Source organism: Nilaparvata lugens, chromosome 11 (genome assembly GCF_014356525.2).
Source record: "Nilaparvata lugens isolate BPH chromosome 11, ASM1435652v1, whole genome shotgun sequence".
Taxonomy (NCBI): Eukaryota; Metazoa; Arthropoda; class Insecta; order Hemiptera; family Delphacidae; genus Nilaparvata; species Nilaparvata lugens.
The window spans coordinates 41,162,856-41,182,587 of NC_052514.1; the positions used below are offsets into that span (position 1 = coordinate 41,162,856).

At 36.6% G+C, this 19,732-nt stretch overlaps 1 protein-coding gene across 1 annotated transcript in view; it reads left to right on the forward strand.

Annotated features, from left to right (window-relative positions):
- LOC111049331 (open rectifier potassium channel protein 1) overlaps positions 1 to 13,322 on the forward strand; it is a 50,433-nt gene extending 37,111 nt beyond the window's left edge. Inside the window, 7 exon segments of the mRNA XM_022335373.2 lie at positions 866 to 1,122; positions 2,353 to 2,562; positions 4,682 to 4,873; positions 5,618 to 5,817; positions 6,383 to 6,751; positions 9,166 to 9,562; positions 11,183 to 13,322. Of these exon segments, the coding sequence (XP_022191065.2) occupies positions 866 to 1,122; positions 2,353 to 2,562; positions 4,682 to 4,873; positions 5,618 to 5,817; positions 6,383 to 6,751; positions 9,166 to 9,562; positions 11,183 to 11,773 (2,216 nt within the window). The 3' untranslated portion in view covers positions 11,774 to 13,322.
- Positions 13,323 to 19,732: the final 6,410 nt, after the last annotated feature.

Sequence of the window (19,732 nt, forward strand, 5' to 3'; positions counted from 1 at the left end):
AAAGATTTCAGAAATCAGAAATCAACAAGCACCATCTATTCACTCTCTATCTACTTATTCCTCTTCTCTTTCTCTATCATAAGTAGAATATCTGGTTGAAGTGAATATGGTTGGCTCTACGAAATTTCATTTGGTAGTGGTTCACCTTTTAAATAAGTTACTCCTAATCTTGAAAACATTTCCCATGTATTTTTCCATTTAAAGAATATCATCTCCCTCTATAATGAGCCAATCCCGGCTTTTTCATCTCCACACACTGTTGCTGAACATGTAATCGAGGATGAACAATTGGTTAAAAATGCATGAAACTGATTTTTCCCAATCCCGGGATCCCGGGATTGATATTGGATAATCCCGAAATACCGGGATTGGAAATCAGTCCCGAGATTGACATCCCTACTCTATAGGTACTTAGCAGCTACATAGCTGCGCGGCTAGAATCGTAGAAACGTCGCTTTGAAATTGGACCTCGAATATGATATCATGAGAGCCTACTTTTCTCCTATACTCCTTTTCTCGTAGCCCTGGGTTGGTAGTCTTCATATTTGAAGCTGATTTTGACTCCTGAACTATTTTCCAGTTTTTCCAAACACTGCTACAAAAAGTGACTTTGTTCAAATGTGACTGACGGAGTTTTGATCGTGACCGATGCTGGTGCAACGGCTAGCCTATATATTTTAACGAATTTGACCAAGAATGAATATTTGACTTTGTGAAACAGACCATATGACTTTTGTATTGGCCTGCATTTGTCTGATTGAAAAACTTATAGATAAATCACAGAAGTTTACTCTACTTTACTTTTACTACCTAACCTAACCTAACCTAACCTAACCTAACCTAACCTAACCTAGTCATTTTACAGGACAGACGGGCAGCGACAACCCATGGTACAACATGTACAAAGTCCTTCTGATCATCTGGTTCATGTTCGGACTGGGATACCTAGTGATGATCCTGGGCTTCATAGCTCGCGCCATGCAGTCGAAGAAGATCGCCCGCTTGGAGCAGGCGGTCACTCAGACCCTCAAGCAGACCCACAACAAAATATGGAAGGAGTTCACGCATGAGGTCACCGTTGTCAGGAGAGCGCTCAACGAAATGTATCTGCTCAAAGTCAAGGTACCAACTAATATAGTTAATAAATAATAGTTAACAGTTGATAGTGAATAGTTAACTAGCCGGCAGGCTCACTCCGCATGCCTTATCCGTTAAGCAACCCCAGCTGGATCATGAAATAGAATCAGCATTCTCACTTCGCTCGCCTGCATTTTTCATTTCAGTTTACTTCCTTCCGTAAAAATGTCAAAGGAGACTTTCAGGCTCGATTCAATGTCAAAAGAGACTTTTAGGCTTGATTCAATCACCAAGTTTCTTTGAATTAGGCTATGTAGTGCAGGGTTGCAAAAATCTTCATTTTTATCAGAATTAATAAATATACTTAGTTATTTCTCAATTAGAGTTAGGATATTATGAGAATTACTGTACTTCTATGAAATTTGAAACAGGAATGGAGAACTTAACAAACATCCATATTCAACCCTATCGAATCGTCTTTTTTTCATTAGGACTACTCTTGAATATAAATAAAAATTATAAATTCAAGTACCCTTTTATCAAGAAGATGGATTGAAGAAAAATTAGAATTGCTATTATCAAGACTTGATAAAGTCATTATATAGCCAAAACATGTCGTGATTGAACAATTTTAGAAGGGTACATAGATTTCTAAATTTTATTTATATCTAACCCTATCAAGTATGAATTTGCTGCGAAATGTATAAACATGTATTGAAAAACTTGAGAAAATAAACCTTTTAAAAAAACGCTGAGGAACGGTTAAAAACGCTGTAATAGCGCCTATATTGGGCGTATTTTTGGCGTTATTTTGAAGTCCTCTCAAGACAAAATTTTTAGACCCTAGCTGAACTTCTGTACCAAGTTTGAACATACTTTTTGAATAGAATAGAATATATTTTATTTCGCCCAAAATACAAGATACATGAAACAAAATGTAAACTATAATAAATACTTTGGCATAGTCAGCAAAGTCAGACTTGTGCGCTGGCTGTGATTTCGTGAAGAGGACAGTACCAAGTAAAAGAATACTGAAACATGAAAAAACAGCAAGAAGACAAGATGAATGAAAAAGTAGCCTACTAATAGTAATTCTAATGAATAATACAATGATAATGAAAAAATATGAAGTAATTTCAAGTCAACATTATATCCACTAGGTGGAAACCAAAAACAATTCAAATACAAGTACTATTCTAAATGAAAATGATATTTTTTAACATTGGAACATGGATTTATTGATTTATATTGTTTAATGCTTTTGAATTTGTTCAGCCAGTGTACAGGGACGGCGAGGTAGGACCTCTTCAGGGCAGTAAGCGTCTCTCCCGCTCCGCACCACAGCTCACCGAATGGCCGGTGCTCCGCCGTCGCGAATCCGCTCCCGCTATCGGCGACGAACTGGAGGCCGACGAAGACCTGGAGGCCGCATTCCGTGCGAAACGCCTACAGCGACGGCAGGCGTTCTCCGAGAATGTGCTGAAGGTAGATTCATTGGTTTGCATAAAAGTTGAAATTTGAGGAACCCTGTTTTCAACTTTATTTTATTTCTCACATGTTTCGACTAAACGCCAGCGATATCGGGCGTTTTTCTTACGACAACCATAGAGTATAGAATGTAAATTCTATAGTACAGTATAATATATAATATAAATTACATTTTATACTCTCTGGTGACAACCCAATTCGCCAATCGGAGAGCTTCCTATATTACCGACGCTAATAACGCCGTCTGAAAACTCCTGAAAAAACGCATAAGATGTTCTGGTCATTTTCATTTTCTGGTCTTCGTTAGTGAACACAATAAATATTTGGTATCAACCAAATAATATCATTTATTAATTTCATCAGAATGTTTCTAAAAATTTGTAATTTTTTTGTCTGTTCCGTTTCCTTTGCATCCTGATTTCTGAGGTGGTTTGGGTGCGTTCTAGACAGAATAATTAAACAATAAATACCAATCAATTGCTTTGAAACTTTGAGAATTTTTCTCACCAAGCGAATGATCTATTTACAGTATAACTTGGTTATTCCGGATCAGCCATCATGGATATGAAGATATAGTCATTTTTATTTATAGCTCTCGCTAAACTATAAGTAGCTTACATTGTGAAAACCTCGGATTTATCAACAGTGATTGATTACCTCTTAATTAACACCTCTTATAATTACGTCAAGAAAATTGGCCCGAGAACAGCTCATTGCAACATAAATTCTAAACAGATTGATTGATTGATTGATTGATTGAGTACTTTATTTATGTAGATTACAATATATACTGTCTTATACACTTATATACAATAGCTTACAATACAGCAAAATTATAGATGAATTTACATGATATAGACTAAGAAAATAATTATTGAACTGTATATGATATGAAAAAGCAATTTGTAATATAATTACTATAGATAATAATTATATTGTTATGCATCTACATAAATTGGCGGAGCTTTAGACATATCAATGTCCATTCTTCGGAAAGAATATTAAAAATATCCTCCCCACTAACTCTCTACCAAAAAGACAGAGAATTACAGACTTTTTTTGTACAACAATAATTATTGAAGTTACATACTGGTTATTTCTTAGCTAATTCTATATAAGACTTGATCATTTAGTACCTTCTTGAGGCCACCACAGAATGATAAAATTATAAATTTGGATAAAATGTTGGCCACAGTTTTCCGCCATTATTATATCTGTAACAATACATCTCAAGACCAAACTTTACTGGACCATTAAGTGTGCACTATCACGTTGATAACACCCATTTTGAGAATTGGAATGACAGACCAATCACAAGCAAGCCCCATATTTTGATACCTACTAAGGTACGCCTTGAAGCTCCCCCTTCTCACTCCTGATTGGTCGACACTTCCAAGTGACTGTTTTCGGAATCGGCCACTAGATAGCACCACGTGCTGGGTCAATATTATTGAATTACAACATAATAATTTTTTTTGTTGAAATCAAATTCTTCTAGACTAGACCAGCATTTAAGAAACTTACAGTTCATGTGAATTATTTTTCAAAACTGGAGAAGAAGACAAAAGAAGAAGAAGAAGAAGAAGAAGAAGAAGAAGAAGAAGAAGAAGAAGAAGAAGAAGAAGAAGAAGAAGAAGAAGAAGAAGAAGAAGAAGAAAACGAGGAAGAGGAAGATGAAGATTTTACTCTAATAGGTACCCAATAAATGCTTTCACTACAGTTCTTCCTTTTCTTCCTCTTCTTCTTCTTCTTCTTCTTCTTCTTCTTCTTCTTCTTCTTCTTCTTCTCCTTTTTTCCTACTCTTTTTTTTTCATTCTTCTTCTTCTTCTTCTCCATTTTCTTCTTCCTCTTCTCCTTCCTATTCTCCTTTTTCTTCTTCTCCTGTCTTCTTCCATCACTTCTTTTTCTTTTCGTCCTTCTTCTACTTTTTCCTTTCCTTTTTTCCACTGCACTTCTACTTTTTCTTCTTCTTTATCTTCCCATTTTCCAGCCTTCTTTATTCTGTCCTTCTTCATGTTCTTCAGCGCAGAAAAGAAAAACAATACTTTGTTCATTATGTGTTTTACTTTATTTTATTGCAGGCCGATTTTACGTTGTTCAATTTATCTAATTGCAGGCCCGACCGCAACGGACCGCGTCGGACGGCGACTTGACGCTGATTGACCGCACGGCTACCTTCCGGTCAACGACGCCCGTTGAGCCTGGCCTCCTATTGGCCCGCATTGTCGACGCCATAGGAACGCCTCTGCCCGCTCGCGGTCACGATTCGGGTTCTGAGTCGGGATCCGACGATTATAGACCGCCAAAGGTATGTGTTGAAGAAATAATAACACTAATAATGATGAAACTAATAACAGTAGAAATCATGCAGGGTTTCGATTATTGGCCGCCAAAGTTATGTGTTGAAGAAATAATAACACTAAATAATGACTCATAACAGTGAAATCATGCAAGGTTTCCTTTGCAGGGCGCTGGAGAACACATTTAAGCCTGGTTCTTACTAGTAGAGTTAGTGGTAGAGTTCCCTGGGCAAGTACTAACTATCTTGTGAACTCAACCAATGAAAACGTTCATGGTAGAATACTAGTTTTTAGTGGAGTAGAGTGGTGCTATCACCGTGGGATAATACCATAGAGAAACAATAGCGTAAGTAGATATCCCATGGTATAGGGCGTTTATGTCGCAACTTTTACTGTTATCTCAAGCCGATTACTGTCGATTATTGTCGATTTTTACTGTTTTGACCAGGTAAGAGTGTATGAACGGCACACTATGAGAGATTACCAGTGTCACACAGCTCCACGGGAAAGAATTACATGAACTATCGGCTTGAGATAACAGTAAAAGTTGCGACATAAACGCCCTATACCATGGGATATCTACTTATGCTATTGTTTCTCTATGATAATACTCTACCACTTGCCAGCGATATAATATTGATAACATTATTTTGCCTTTATAATATTATTTTTAATATGCTATTGATTTAAAATCCCTGCCATCTTTCTTCAAATTTGAAAAAAACATATTCATTACATGGTTTTATTTGCAGTACAACGTTTACGGAGATGGCATCAACATGTTCAGTGACTCAGACATCCTGGCGAGCGAGTGGGGTGGAGGGGGTGATGACAGCCGAGACAGGAGTCGAACCCAAAGCGAGGGTCTCTCCCCCCCTCCCTACCATTACCACAGTGACTACGACGAGCAGAGAACGTGGTCTGGAAATGAGTACAACCACTACAAGAACAAGTCAGTTCAATCATACAGAAAACGTAGCATTAATAAAGTATTTGAATTTATTCATTTATCGATACAATTACAATGATAAAATAATAATAAATTCATTTCTCAACAAAAGAACAGGACAATATTGGAAATCTTATAAGGGTTGGTTACCAAGCTCGGGATTTAGCTAAGTTCAAGATTTTAAAAAGCTGGAGTCAGAAAATTGGCTTTCCAAAACGGGGCGTTATCCAGTTATCCTCCTTTGATAAATACAACCCTTAACCTTTTTCCTGGTGTGGAGTACTTTTTTTATCAATGTGTATATTTTCTCTTCCACATAATAATTATACTCCAGATAAAATATAATGACTGCCTTCATTTTCCCTAGAGAACAAAGTTAGGGTGCAGTCGGCTCTCTCTGTTACTTTAATTTACTTTACTTGTTCGTCTTATGAAACTGTATCTAAGGAGCAACGCTCCCGCAGTATATGACACTTCAAAGTGTAAACTAATATATTAGTTATGAGGATACTGTTTTCTAAGGGTAAGAATATTGATAAAATCTGAAAATTTCGATATTTTTTTGCAGTCTGAGCCACAACCCAATGCCGAGCAAAGAAGGCGTCTGGTCGCAATCGGATCAGCTGTTGGGGCCGGCCTCACGCCGCGGCGGTCTGCGCCGAATGTCAATGGCCGCCATCAACTTCTTCACACCGGCCGCCAAATGGGTCAAGCGCAGTTCGCTCCAAAAGTCAAATCCTGACGAACTCAATCTGCACAATCAGCTGAATCAGCAAAATCAGCAGAAATCAAATGCTGAAGGACTCAATCAGCTGAATCAGCAGGGCGGTAAGCCAACGCGCGAGCGGAAGACAAGCAGTCATGGGGTCGGAAAAGTGAGAGGGAGACACACTGGTATCAACCGACATGCGTCAGATGGATATCTCAAGAAACACAGGTACGCTTAAATTTGACACTACCTATTAATTCAAAGTTCACTCCATAGTCATAATTTTATTGGTTGAGTAAGATGCATTGTGTTTTCAGATGAAATGCTGCAACAAAGGCGATTAATATTTGATTTCCACTAGGACAGAATTATGGTTGAAAATGAACACTATAATATGGTACAAATATATAATATTTTAATAAAATTCAATGTTGAAAACTCCATACAAATATTTAGTCACCTACAAAAGCAAGCTTAACTATATTCGAAAGCTTCATTTAGAAGCTAAGACTGAAAATTTTTGGAGCAAAATGCAAACTATCAGCATTGGTTCAATAGGTTCACTCCACAGTCAGCACTGGTTGCATGGAATGCTTTGTATTTTTAGATGAGAAGCTGCACCAAAGGTGATTGATATTAGATTTTCACTACGACTGAAATAAGTTCGAGAATTATCAAAGACAATGTAACAAAATGTTGAAACTCCCATACAAATATCCAGTCACCTATCAAAGCAAGCTCAACTATTTCAAAGCTTTCATTTATTTACGAAGGCAACTTTCTAGAAGATTAGTATTTTAAGCCTAGTTCTGTTGATGAGGGAATAAATGGTAATAGAAATGTTTCTATTTACGATGATTTTATGAGTGGGGAGAAGATATTGAAAGCAAAGATTGAACATTTCTTGAAGCAAAATGCATCTAGTTCCACGATGCCGTTAGCATTGTATATGCCGTACAACATTTTATTAATGTAATCACTAAATTAATTGGCTTTATCACTGTACATATCAAATGACTCGTTATTTTTGTTTAATTTGTGTGAAAAACCTAGTGTAGCGTAGCTAGAAATACCTCTTTGGAAGACGTACGGTAGCCGTCCTATTTCCCAATGTTACATCAACTCTACGCTGGTGTGAAATGGAAAGGACAGATTGATTTACATTAGGAGATACGTTGGATTCTTCCTTGGAAAACGTATTTCTAGCTAAGCCATTATTGGTGAGGAAAGACCTTAACATTAGACTAAATTGAATTGAATTCAACTAATTTAAATTGTTATTGTTCTGCCGCATTAAGGATCGAGAAAGGTGAGTTTCTGTTACAATCAATAATTATTTGAATTGCAATAGAATAGTGTTTGTGAGCCTTGGGACTAAAGTGTAACCCCCCTCTAAAGTGTATGAAAACAATTATTTCTTCAATGTTGTTTTCCATCACGAACTGCTTATTATTAAATTTATTTATTTATTTATTCAAGGTGATACACATACTATAATTAGGAAAGAAAAAACAGGCAATTGCCCAAAACTTCTTCAGTTCCTGGATTTTCACATATTAAAAATAGTCCAAACAATTAGGTTAAGTTCAAATTTTGATTTCTGCCAAAGTTTCCGCACCATCCGAGGAAGATAACACAGATATAAAATTGATTTTGAATTTCACAATGTTGATATAAAGCCGAAAAACAATAATCAATCCTAAATTCAATTAAATTAATTGAAATAAATTAAAAAATTTGAAGACAAAAATTAGACTAAATTGAAAATAGGTCACTAAATTAAATCACATTTTGGTATTAGAAAAAACGACAAGCAGTCAGATATTTTACAATAAATGAATTAATCCCTCACTATGACAACGAGATCTTTCGGCAGGTCCGCCAGCTTCTTGGTTGTAGCCGAAAGATCTCGTTGTCACAGTGAGTGATTAATTCATTTATTGTAAAATATCTGACTGCTAGTCGTTTTTTCTAATACTAAAAAGTGAACAATTATTTTTTACAAATAATATTGCTCCAAAATAATTGGAAGCCATGGAAATAGGTCAGACATCTTCGTACACTCTCTATTGTACACGATAAAATAGAACTAGAAATCAAATTTCATTATTGCAAGACTCAGTTAACAGCTTCAATAATTTGAATTTACATCCACAACTTATTTTTTATCAGTTGCTCTCTACAAGACAATGGCAACCATCGCAACCGATAAACTAAAAACTTTATTTCATAGTCCAGGCAACGAAGACAAAAAAATGTCAAATAGGGGAAATAATTCATGTATGAGTCAAAATTGGTACAGTTGTAGGGGAAGGCTCCTTGAACAACATACTAAAAACATACCGAAAAAATGCACCTTCATAGCTCCCTCCCCTCCCCTTAGTACTTTTTGTATGTTGATCACTTTACTGTTGAGCACTTTAAGTATTTAGATCAGTACTTTTAGTATGTTGTTTAAGAAACCTTCCCCTACAACTGTTCCAATTTTGGCTTATAAATGAATTATTTCCCTTCTTCGTTGCCTGGACTATCAACACTGATTTCATTTTTACTCATCAGGTTCTCTCTACAAGATAACGGTAAACTCCACAACCAATAGACTGAAAACTTTATTTCAATACTGCTTTCATATTTTCTGTCAGGTTCTCTCTACAAGACAATAGTAACCTTCACAACCGTGCTGAAGAAGATCATCAGCTAGACGACTCCGTCAACTACCTGTCCTACACGACGGGACGGCGTCCCAGTCTGCTGGCGGCCCTGGCGCGGGAAATGGGACCGAAACGGGACAGCGCGGTTAGCATCAGTCCTAACATCAGTGCAAGCATCAGTCCCGTACTGGAGCAGACCAGTGTCGCCGACTTCATCCGAGTTCTGTCGACTCTACACGATCAGCAGGACGCTCAAGGTCATCTGGAGCGTCAAGGTCATCACGATCACAAAGGTCATTACGATCACAGTCTGACCATCTGTAACGGCGAGTCGACGTCGCGGCGGCGTTTATTCAGATCGACGTCGACGCTTGATACTTATCAGCGGGTGAGTGTTTAATTTAACATGCATTTTAGAACTAGTTGCACAAAATCTGTTGAATTTTAACCTGGATTAAATGCCACGAGAATAAATGATAATAATAATACGGGGGTGATGCCCACATAAGCTCTTAGACTTGTACATGGGTAATGAGTGAGAGGGATGATGATGAGAGATGACGACTACTTTTTAGGTAATCGGGACCGACGTCTTATCGTCTCCTCCGAAAGACGTTACCAGACTTCTCAAAAAAGCCTTCTCTGATTGGTTCTCGTGAAATTAACCACGGTTAAAATTTAGCCGGCTTTTGTGCAACCGGGCCGTAGCCGATTTATCTTCAAATATTGAAAGCTAGACCACACTGATGTGAACGGGAAAGATTCGTAGCTTAGATTTAACATTGGGAGATAGGACGTATTTTAACGTAGCTAAGAGCCGGTTTCCGAGCTCGGAATTTAGCTTAAGTTCTAGACTAATGGACAGTAGAGGTCAGAAAATTGGCTTTCCGAAACGGGGCATAGTCCTAGTTTCTATGATAATCTTTATTTTCTCATTTCTATAATTACTGGAAACGTTTCCCTTGATGACAAAACATTCCTAAATAATTCAAAATAGCTGAAACCTTACACCATTTTCTCTTTTATTTTATTTTGTGCTCAATTTTCTAGTTTATTGACATTTAATTCAAATGTGGACTGCGACTACGCCCCGTTTTGGAAAGCCAATTTTCTGACTCCAGCTGTTTAAAGTCTAGATCTTAGCTGAATTCCGAGCTCGGAAACCGGCTCTAAGGCCCGCCGAAAAGTAGACTCACGTTAATCCACGCTGTGGGATGTTTTGTAAACCATTGCTGGGCTTCTCCAGACATCTGTGTAATGCATGCAATGAATAATCCACTTGTCAGCTGATTGATTATGAATAATTCTATAGCAATGGTTTACAAGACATCCCACGGCGTGGGTTGCTTTTCGTGGATTAGCGTGGGTCTACTTTGCGGCGGGCCTAAATGTGAAGAGACCTTCTGGTTTTCACGAATTCTGTGGAATGATAAAGAAACAGCTGAATGATTTTGACGACATGGAAGATTTTGAAAGAGATCATCTCGTTATGAGATCAAAACCGAAACCGAACCGAGCGTGTATGGAATACTTTGTTTGCTTCATTCTTATTTAAAATGTGCATTATATTTTATTCATAAATAATGTTTTTTATGATTGAATAATGGATAGATACTACAGATGGAAATTACTGAGATATTTCATTTATTCAAATGCTAATGAATTAATGATAATTATTAAACGATAATTCAAATTAAATGCTGTAATTCCCCTCGAAGACTTCTGCTACTGGTACTTCTCGCTGGCCGGTATGAATTCGTATAAAATGAGCGCTGCTATCCAGAGATTGCCAGTTTGGTGTGAGGGTAAGCATTCCTGACCGGCAATTAGGAGGTACTGGGTTCGATTCCTGGGCTGACAAATAATATTTATGAATAGTAGCGCTCATCGAATTTCCATCTAGCTGTTTACCCTGTTGTCAATATTTGCAGTAGCAGAAGTCTTCGAGGGGAATTACAGCATTTAATTTGGATAGATACCTATTGATGAATTGAATGACTGTCCACAGGCGGAAGCAGTCAACCCATCCCTGGTAACATCGGACGCAGCTTTCACTCCCTCACCCGCAGCCACCGACATCAGACGGCGACGCTTCTCATTCGTGCCAACCCTGTCCAGCTTCTCCACCAATGACAAACAACCTCTCAAGAAACCATCAACGGAGGGCCTCTTCCAACGACACAGGTCCCGATCACAGTCTGTCTCCCCGGTCGACTCGAGTTTGTCCCTTGCCGCTCCCGTGGACCGTCGAATCAGGAGATTATCATCAGGGGGAACGAAAGACAGGTCCTTCCTGGGCCGCAGGAGTTTCAGTGTGATGACGTCACCTAGGGGTGCTCCTCCTCCACCACTCCTCAAGACGCTCACCCCTCCCAGGTTGGTCGTGACGTCGCCTGAAGGTCATGAAGAAGCCACTGAACATTCGCGGTTCACCGTTTCACAAGCGGAGTCTAGTGTTTCAATACAACAGCATGAAGATGCCTCACAATCACAGACCAGTGTAGCATGGCAGGCTTCCAAAGATGCGTCAACTGATGACAGAGACAGTTCAAACGATAAGAAGGACAGTTTAACTGATGTTGTCGTGGTCAAGTTATGACGAAGGCTGTGATATTATTTACGAGATATAGTGAGGTGCACGATAGCAGTTTTTGATTAGCTCTGGTGTTGCTATAGTGAGGTCCACGTTATAATGGCAGTGTTTGATTACCAATGGTATTGCTATCCTTGTCTATCATTCAACAAAGGGGATAGGGCTATCCTTCTCTAGCTCCGCTACGTAGCCAGGACGTCTCTTTCTCGCTTTGCTCTGTTGCCAGATCGTCTTTTAACGATATAGAATCCTATACTATTAAACGAGCAATTTCCGTTTATATGTTTATATATATCTGTATGTGACCAAATCTCGAAAACGGCTCTAAATTTGAAAGAAAGTAGGTTTATGATATAAAAATTCGATTGCACTAGGTCTCAACCCTGGGATAACTCGCTGAAGGACATTAGAAGGATAAATACGTTCTTGGAAAAACAGCTGGAAATTTTGTCGTCTGTTGATGATGGAAGAGAGTGAGCGAATGAATCTCTGTGGAACTGAGACAAAATTATGACTCAGCTGTTGAACTTTTGTAATCATTCAATCAGTGCCGGTTGTACAAGAGCCGGTTTAATTTTAATCCTGATTGATTCCAGTAGAACCAATCTTATAAGCTATCTTTTTGAAAAATGGTCTTCTCTGATTTGGATTAAAATTGAACATGCTTATGTGAGAGAAATTTTTGCATTCTTCTGGGAATTAATCTCAATCCACTGTGATTAGATAGAACGTTTTTGTATGAACTACAGGCTACATATATTATAATTTCTTCTTTCGTGATAAATTTCATATGCTTTTGTACTCCGAGCGGAGCTCGGTGCCCCGATACCGTATTTAATAATAATTATTTTATTTTATTAAGCAAGAAATCATATTTTTCAATAATTTCATAATGAATTTTCATTCATTATATTGATAATTTCAAAGGAGAATGAACAGTTAATGTTACATCAATAAACCTGTATCAGCTACCGTCTGTAGAAGGCATTGACAAGACAGAGGATCGGCAACGTTTTCCTCCTATCTTCCTCTACTGCCATATAACGTGGACCTCACTATAGACTACTTGTCTAACATTCGACAAAGCAAATAGCGCTATCCTGTTCTACCTCTGCAACGAGCCACATCGTTTTGTGACAATGTAGAATTACCTAATAAAAAAATGTATCATCTAATCATTGAAAAATATCTTTGTCCTCGACGAATAAAAATATAATTGGTCATTTCAAACCAAAATGAACAGTTGATATTACAATAGATTCATCGGTATGAGCTATCTTCTATAGAAGGCAGTGGCAAGGCAGAGAATCGGCAACACTATCCTTTCTTCCTCCACTGTATAACTTGGACCTCATTATAGCTATGTTAGCTATATTACGGAGTTAGTTGTATGTAGTTAGCTACGGAGTGGATTGATGATTTTGTAACAATATTGTACAATCAAATTTAGCAATAACTTCTGACCTCATCAAACTGTGCATTACTATGATTGTATACTACTTGTATAGTAGGTAGGCTTGAAACATAATAATAAAAGCTATCAAGTACCGCTTTATTTTCACCTATTCCGCTTCATTACCTTCATTAGTGTCTACTCTCGTTTCTGGAAGGAACTATAGCTGGTAGCGAGCGCCTACCTACCTATTACTTTGCACCTTACATCTCATACTTGTATTCTCTACAATTGAATCTAAATCAGTGATCTAATACTTGTAATTGAGGGCGTTGAAATCAAAAGTCACATGATCCAAAAAATTTAAATTCTGGGAAAATGCCAAAAACTGGGAAAATGCCAATATCTATATATATAAAAGCGAAATGGCACTCACTCACTGACTGACTGACTGACTGACTCACTCACTCACTCACTCACTCGCATAACTAAAAATCTACCGGACCAAAAACGTTCAAATTTGGTAGGTATGTTCAGTTGGCCCTTTAGAGGCGCACTAAGAAATCTCTTGGCAATATTTTAACTCTAAGGGTTGTTTTTAAGGGTTTGAGGTTCGTCTTTTAGCATGTATATTCTTCTTCTCCCAATCTCTTAATTATAATTGAAATTTCCATATCATATGTTACTATAGAACTATAATCTAGATAGAGTACCTCTTCGAAACAGTTGTTAACTGGCAACTAAATTAATAATTTTGTCAGGTTGGCATTAAGTTGAGTTGACTTTGTTAGGTTGGCACCAAGTTGAAGATTTAAATGCATTTATCGCGGAAAAATTGATTGGGCACTGCTACTTCAATCATGGGAATATTATATTACTAGCAGTCAGGCTCGCTTCGCTCGCCATATCCGTTTAGCCAGCCGTTTAGTCTGGACCCCCGACTGGATTGTCCTAACATAAGATAAAAATGCCCAAATGAAAAATGCAGGCGAGCGAAGCCAGCCTGCTGATCTCATTCTTGGACGATCCAGTCGGGGGTCCAGGGGGCGGAGCCCCCTGGCTAGACGGATATGGCGAGCGAAGCGAGCCTGACGGCTAGTATTTCTTATATATTTACACCTCATTAAAAGTTTCTAAACCATGAACAGCTACTACTCTTGTAATATTGTATACTTGTATTATTCCCAATGGTTCATTTGATGGTACTCAACTCACTCACAAGCTCTCTACAGAGTAAGTTAAGCCAGTTACACATACATATTTTGGACGTACGATTTTTCTAATCTGATCTGACCTGATCAGAGAGTTATTCGGGAAAGATTTTATGTTTGAGTGAATAACTCACCCTGTATTGTAGCGAAACGTCTCATATTATAGCACAACACTTGTTAGGTTAACCTCAATTGATAGCCCGAATATCAACCAAATCTGGGAGATTTGCATTTTTCATGAATAAATTGAATTAAATCATCATGGATGGACTTTTTCAAAAATTATCGAGAATTAAAATCGCTCTAACTCTTAGAAATGATAGTATTTGACGAGAAGAACATGAGTAAAGTGATAGGCGTAAAGTGAAGGCGAAATTCATTCCTATTTCTGAGTTATAAGCATTTGAAGATGAGTGATTTTTCTGATCTGATAGTGGAAGTAAGATTCTATGTTTCAGTGAATAGCTCACCCTGTATTGTAGCGAAACGCCTCATTGTATAGCACGACACTTGTTAGGTCAACCTCTATCCATGGTCCAAATATCAACTAAATCTGGGGGTTTACAATTTGCATTTTTCATGGAATACATCATGGAATTTTGCAAAAATGGTTAAAAATTAAATTCTCTAAAACTCTCAGGAATGATAGTCCTTGACGAGAAGAACAATAATATGTCATCACATTGGCGAAATTCACTCCAGTTCTTGAGTTATGAGCATTTGAAGATGAGTGATTTTTCTGATCTAAGAGTGGAGGTAGGATTTTATGTTTCAGTGAATAATTTTTTGAATACTCTCTCTGTATTGCAGAGAAATAGGGCAGGTTTCTTTTTGAATGAAAAAAGACTAAGAAATTGTCAAAAAAACACTGATTTATTGATAATTAGAAAGACCGGTTTCGGTTATTACACCATTGTCAATCTCTGATAAACAATCAGGAGTTTATCAGAGATTGACAATGGTGTACAATAAACAATCAGGAGTTTATCAGAGATTGACAATGGTGTAATAACCGAAACCGGTCTTTCTAATTATCAATAAATCAGTGTTTTTTTTTTGACAATTTCTTAGTCTTTTTTCATTCAATATGAATAATTACCACAATATCAACTTCTCAACTACACAAAAAAAACAGGTTTCTTTTAATTACGATTTTTTTGTCAAGCGGGTTGCATATGCTACGCCTAATCTTAACCATAAGATTGACTCATTCCATTTTCTAATAGAATGCATTAAATTAAAAAATACAACTTGAATGTTTTCTCTTGACTTTTCACTGACTTCAAAGAATAACAGCGGCATTTTGAGCGAGTTCTCCCGCATAGGCGTGCTCAATTGTTCATTTAGTACTCAGACCATATCATTGAATGAAATTAGTGAACACATTACCAATTTAATGAAATTTTAGTCAAGGCTGATAAAAAAATCATATCAGCAGTTTATGTTTTTGAAGGGGCGGATTCAAAGATTCAGAAAGAGAACCTCACACGTCAACCGAAGCTTATTGTCTGTCCCAAAGCATGATAGTTAGGTAAACCATATCCCGTCTCCTTTACAAGGTCCAGGAGTTTCTTTCCTACACCAACATCCCATTCCTCACCTGGTTGCTTGCAGCCAAACAGAGCCCTTATTCCAGCTCCAAGACTTTCGCAATCCAGTATGATATGCTTGGCAGTCTCTTCAGACTGATTACAAAGCCTACACATCTGACTTCCATTTCTGAGTCCAATTGTGTGGAGATGTTTCCTGAAGTGGCCATGTCCAGTTATCAGGGGAATCACCTGCTTGACCTGACCTCTACCCAGACTCACCAGCCACCTGGTGAAGCGAGGGCTTGCGTCTGCCAGCAGCCTTTTGCCAAGTGCTTGACCAGGGTGACCCAGCCATTCCCTGGACCATTTACTTATTGTGTGGAAGGCAGTTTCTTTTCTTATGCCACAGCCTGCCTCTGGGCCAAAGAATGGCATACTAGAACCCCGCTTAGCAAGCTCATCTGCACGCTCATTACCTCCTATGCCTACATGGCCAGGTACCCAACCAAGATGCACAGAGTTGCGTGTTGCAAGCCTGCTCAGTGTTTTGTGGCACTCCCACACCAATTTGGACTTGATTTCATTGGAGACAAGAGCCTTGAGGGTTGCCTAACAGTCTGATAGGATTATTATATGCTTATTGCAGTAGCGCCTGGCAATGTCTATGTTGGCACAAGCCATGATGCCCCAAATCTCTGCCAGAAAAATGGTACAGTTTTGTCCCAGACTTACATAATCTTATCAGCAGTTAGTAATAGTTCGCAGAAGTTTAGGAAATGGGTATAGGACAAAAAATATAATGCGACTTCATAGATCTTTGTGTATTATTTAATAGTATCACTTCTACAATCGAATCCTTCTAATAGAAAACTAAAAACTTTCATAAAGTAAAAATGACAAAATTTCAAATTGTCTATCACTTTCAACATCTTCAAATAGATTTCTACGAAGAAAAATATAACAACATTATTTAACTGTAATTGGTTCTAGAGTGAGACTAGGATAGATTTATGAATATTGATGGAATATTAAGATTAATTATTACAATTGAACAAGTTTATTAATGACAAAATTACGGTAACTATAGAAATATTTAGTTTATCAGCTATGTTAGTTGGGGAACAATACAGGTTATTAGTTTGAACAATGCAAATACATAGTAGGCCTAAGTTACATTTTTGACAATCGAGTTGTGATCAAAATGGAGAAGTTTTACAATAAATACTATTATTATAATTTACAACAGAATAAAAATTAGTAATTGTAGTTGAACAACGATAAAATATTCCAGTTATGGGTTCATCTAAACGCTATTCTAATAATTGACACAAGAACGTTCAAATGAAGCAACTTCTATCTTATTGAAGTGTTTAACTTATTCATGAAAAAGATCTAATGAAGATCTCATGATGAAGATCTAATAAGCGTAGTAATATTGCGTGTATTTTCTTGTGAGATCTACTTTTCAAACAATTATAAAGCTTAAAAATAGGCATATTGTATAATGCATATTGATGAATTAAATTGAATTAAGGCCAATTTCTCCACATTTATATAAGATAGAGATAAGGTTGTAGAAATAATACATTCCTAGTTGGAAATAGTTATTTGTGCAACTAGTGCGCAAAGTGACAGTTTGCTGCACCGAAAGAAACGTTTACTTCTTGAATGCAGCAGAGGAACTTTGCGCACGTATTTCACATTAAGTTTTTCCTACAGTTACCATTGAATATGAAAAGTGGGTAATTATGGGTAAAATTGCCTGAAATCCATCAAATGTTTTTCTGTGTAATTTTATTATTGATAAAAACCTTAATTTATTGTCAAATTGAATAAAAATGTTGTCCTTGGTTATAATATATAATAGTAATAATTAGCGCGTTGTGCTTGGTTGCACCTCTGCTCACTATAGCAGCCACAGCAGTCACTGTTACCAACTTCATTTTGATTTTGCTGCACTGTTGCTCCATATAACCTACTAAGTATTTTGCGTTGCCATGTTGCAAATCTGGAGTGCAGAAAAATTTTTCCCGCACTAGAGCGGAAAAGTGATTCTTTGCGTTCTGTAATCAGTGCAGCAATGGCCACTTTTCAACGTAACTGTAGGAAAAATAATTAAAAGGTCTAGAACAATGATTAAAGCATACTTTATAAGTAACAACATTGAAAATATAAATGCGAAGATAGCACCAATATGGAATGTGATTTATAAGTCGTTTTGATAACAAAAACCAGGGTAGGCTAACTTGAATGTGAATATTCAAATACAGGAAAATAAGAATGTTAAAGTCATCTTGGAAACGATAAGCCCATAGGCTAGATCTAGGCCCTAAGTAAGCATTATACTGTCTAGTAAAATATTAATAAAATTATAATCTTAAAAATGACTAGATCGTTCATGTAAGACTGCCTACCTATAGTGAGGTCCACATTGGTGTTGCTATCCTTGTCTATCATTCGACAAAGCAGATAGCGCTATTCTTTTCTCCCTCCACAACGTTGGCATATCGTGTTTTAACAATTAAGAAATATAATTTATCAACCAAATATTTAATCTCAATTATGAAAAATGATTATTTAATAATTGAAAAAATACTTTTTTGACGCATGAAATAAAATTTAATATTTTAAACAAGAATGAACAGGCTACATCAGATATTCCAGTATCAGCTATCCTCTATAGAAGGCAGTGGCAAGGCAGAGATTCGGCAACGCTGCTCTCATATCTTTCTCTACTGACATTATAACGTGAACCTCACTATAATACAAAAATTATAAGTGCATTAAATTGATAAATATGATACACACACAATAGGAATTGGTATTATATATTATACAGAATTTTAACAATTTTACAATAATTATATATTAATGAAATTATACATGAATTAATAATAATCAAATTTAAACAATAAACAGAGCATGAGTTAAAACTAACTTAGAATTCTTTAAATGGAATGTATGTCATTGTAAATAGGAATCAAATGTAGTTGTGACACTACCGATTTAAATCAATTAAAATCAAATCTAAAATTTATTCACAACTTAAAATATATTACAATTATTCATTTTGCAATTGAAGCTATGGAAATCTAGACGAAGAGACTTGAAAATTTTGTTGCCTAAACAAGGTGATTCATTTTTTTCAAATTTATTCCAATTTTAAATTATTATCCAAGTGAAGTTATCTTGAAACTAAAACTATAAAAGTTGCCATGAGAAAATAAAATTATAGATTATTTTTAGAGGTTGTCAGCTGGAATAACTTTGATGATTTCATGCATATGAAAGTCTATAATGGCTGATAAAGGATTTCCAAGCAGTAGTCGTTAGTGCTAATTTAAGCTAAAAAGTTTTGCTAAAATCCTATGAAATATTTTTACGTGTGACTTTTCGATAACCGTGAATAAATATTTTTGGAATTTAAACTTTTTAAATAGAATGGTCATGTGATTAATTGAAATTCCGATATTATGGAGTTTGGCACAAATTGGGCTTCAAAATCCATTGAAAGCTACAAACTTTTGTAAAAATTCCTGAACATGAGATTTTATGAGACGAAGAGGAAAATGGATATGAAAGTCGTATCTTAATATATATTGAAATTTCATGCTGAACACTTATGTAATACATATTTTGGTGTTAGGACAGTGTTACTGGCATTGCTATTAATACACTACTTCAAAATTCAACGAGTCTACTGCTCTTACAAATTCTAGATAGAACTAGTAACTGGATTACTAAAAAATTTCTATCAATGTTCAAACATACAATTTTTTTAAATATTTCAAAATAAGAATGAAAAGGAAAATTACTGTTTATGGAATGC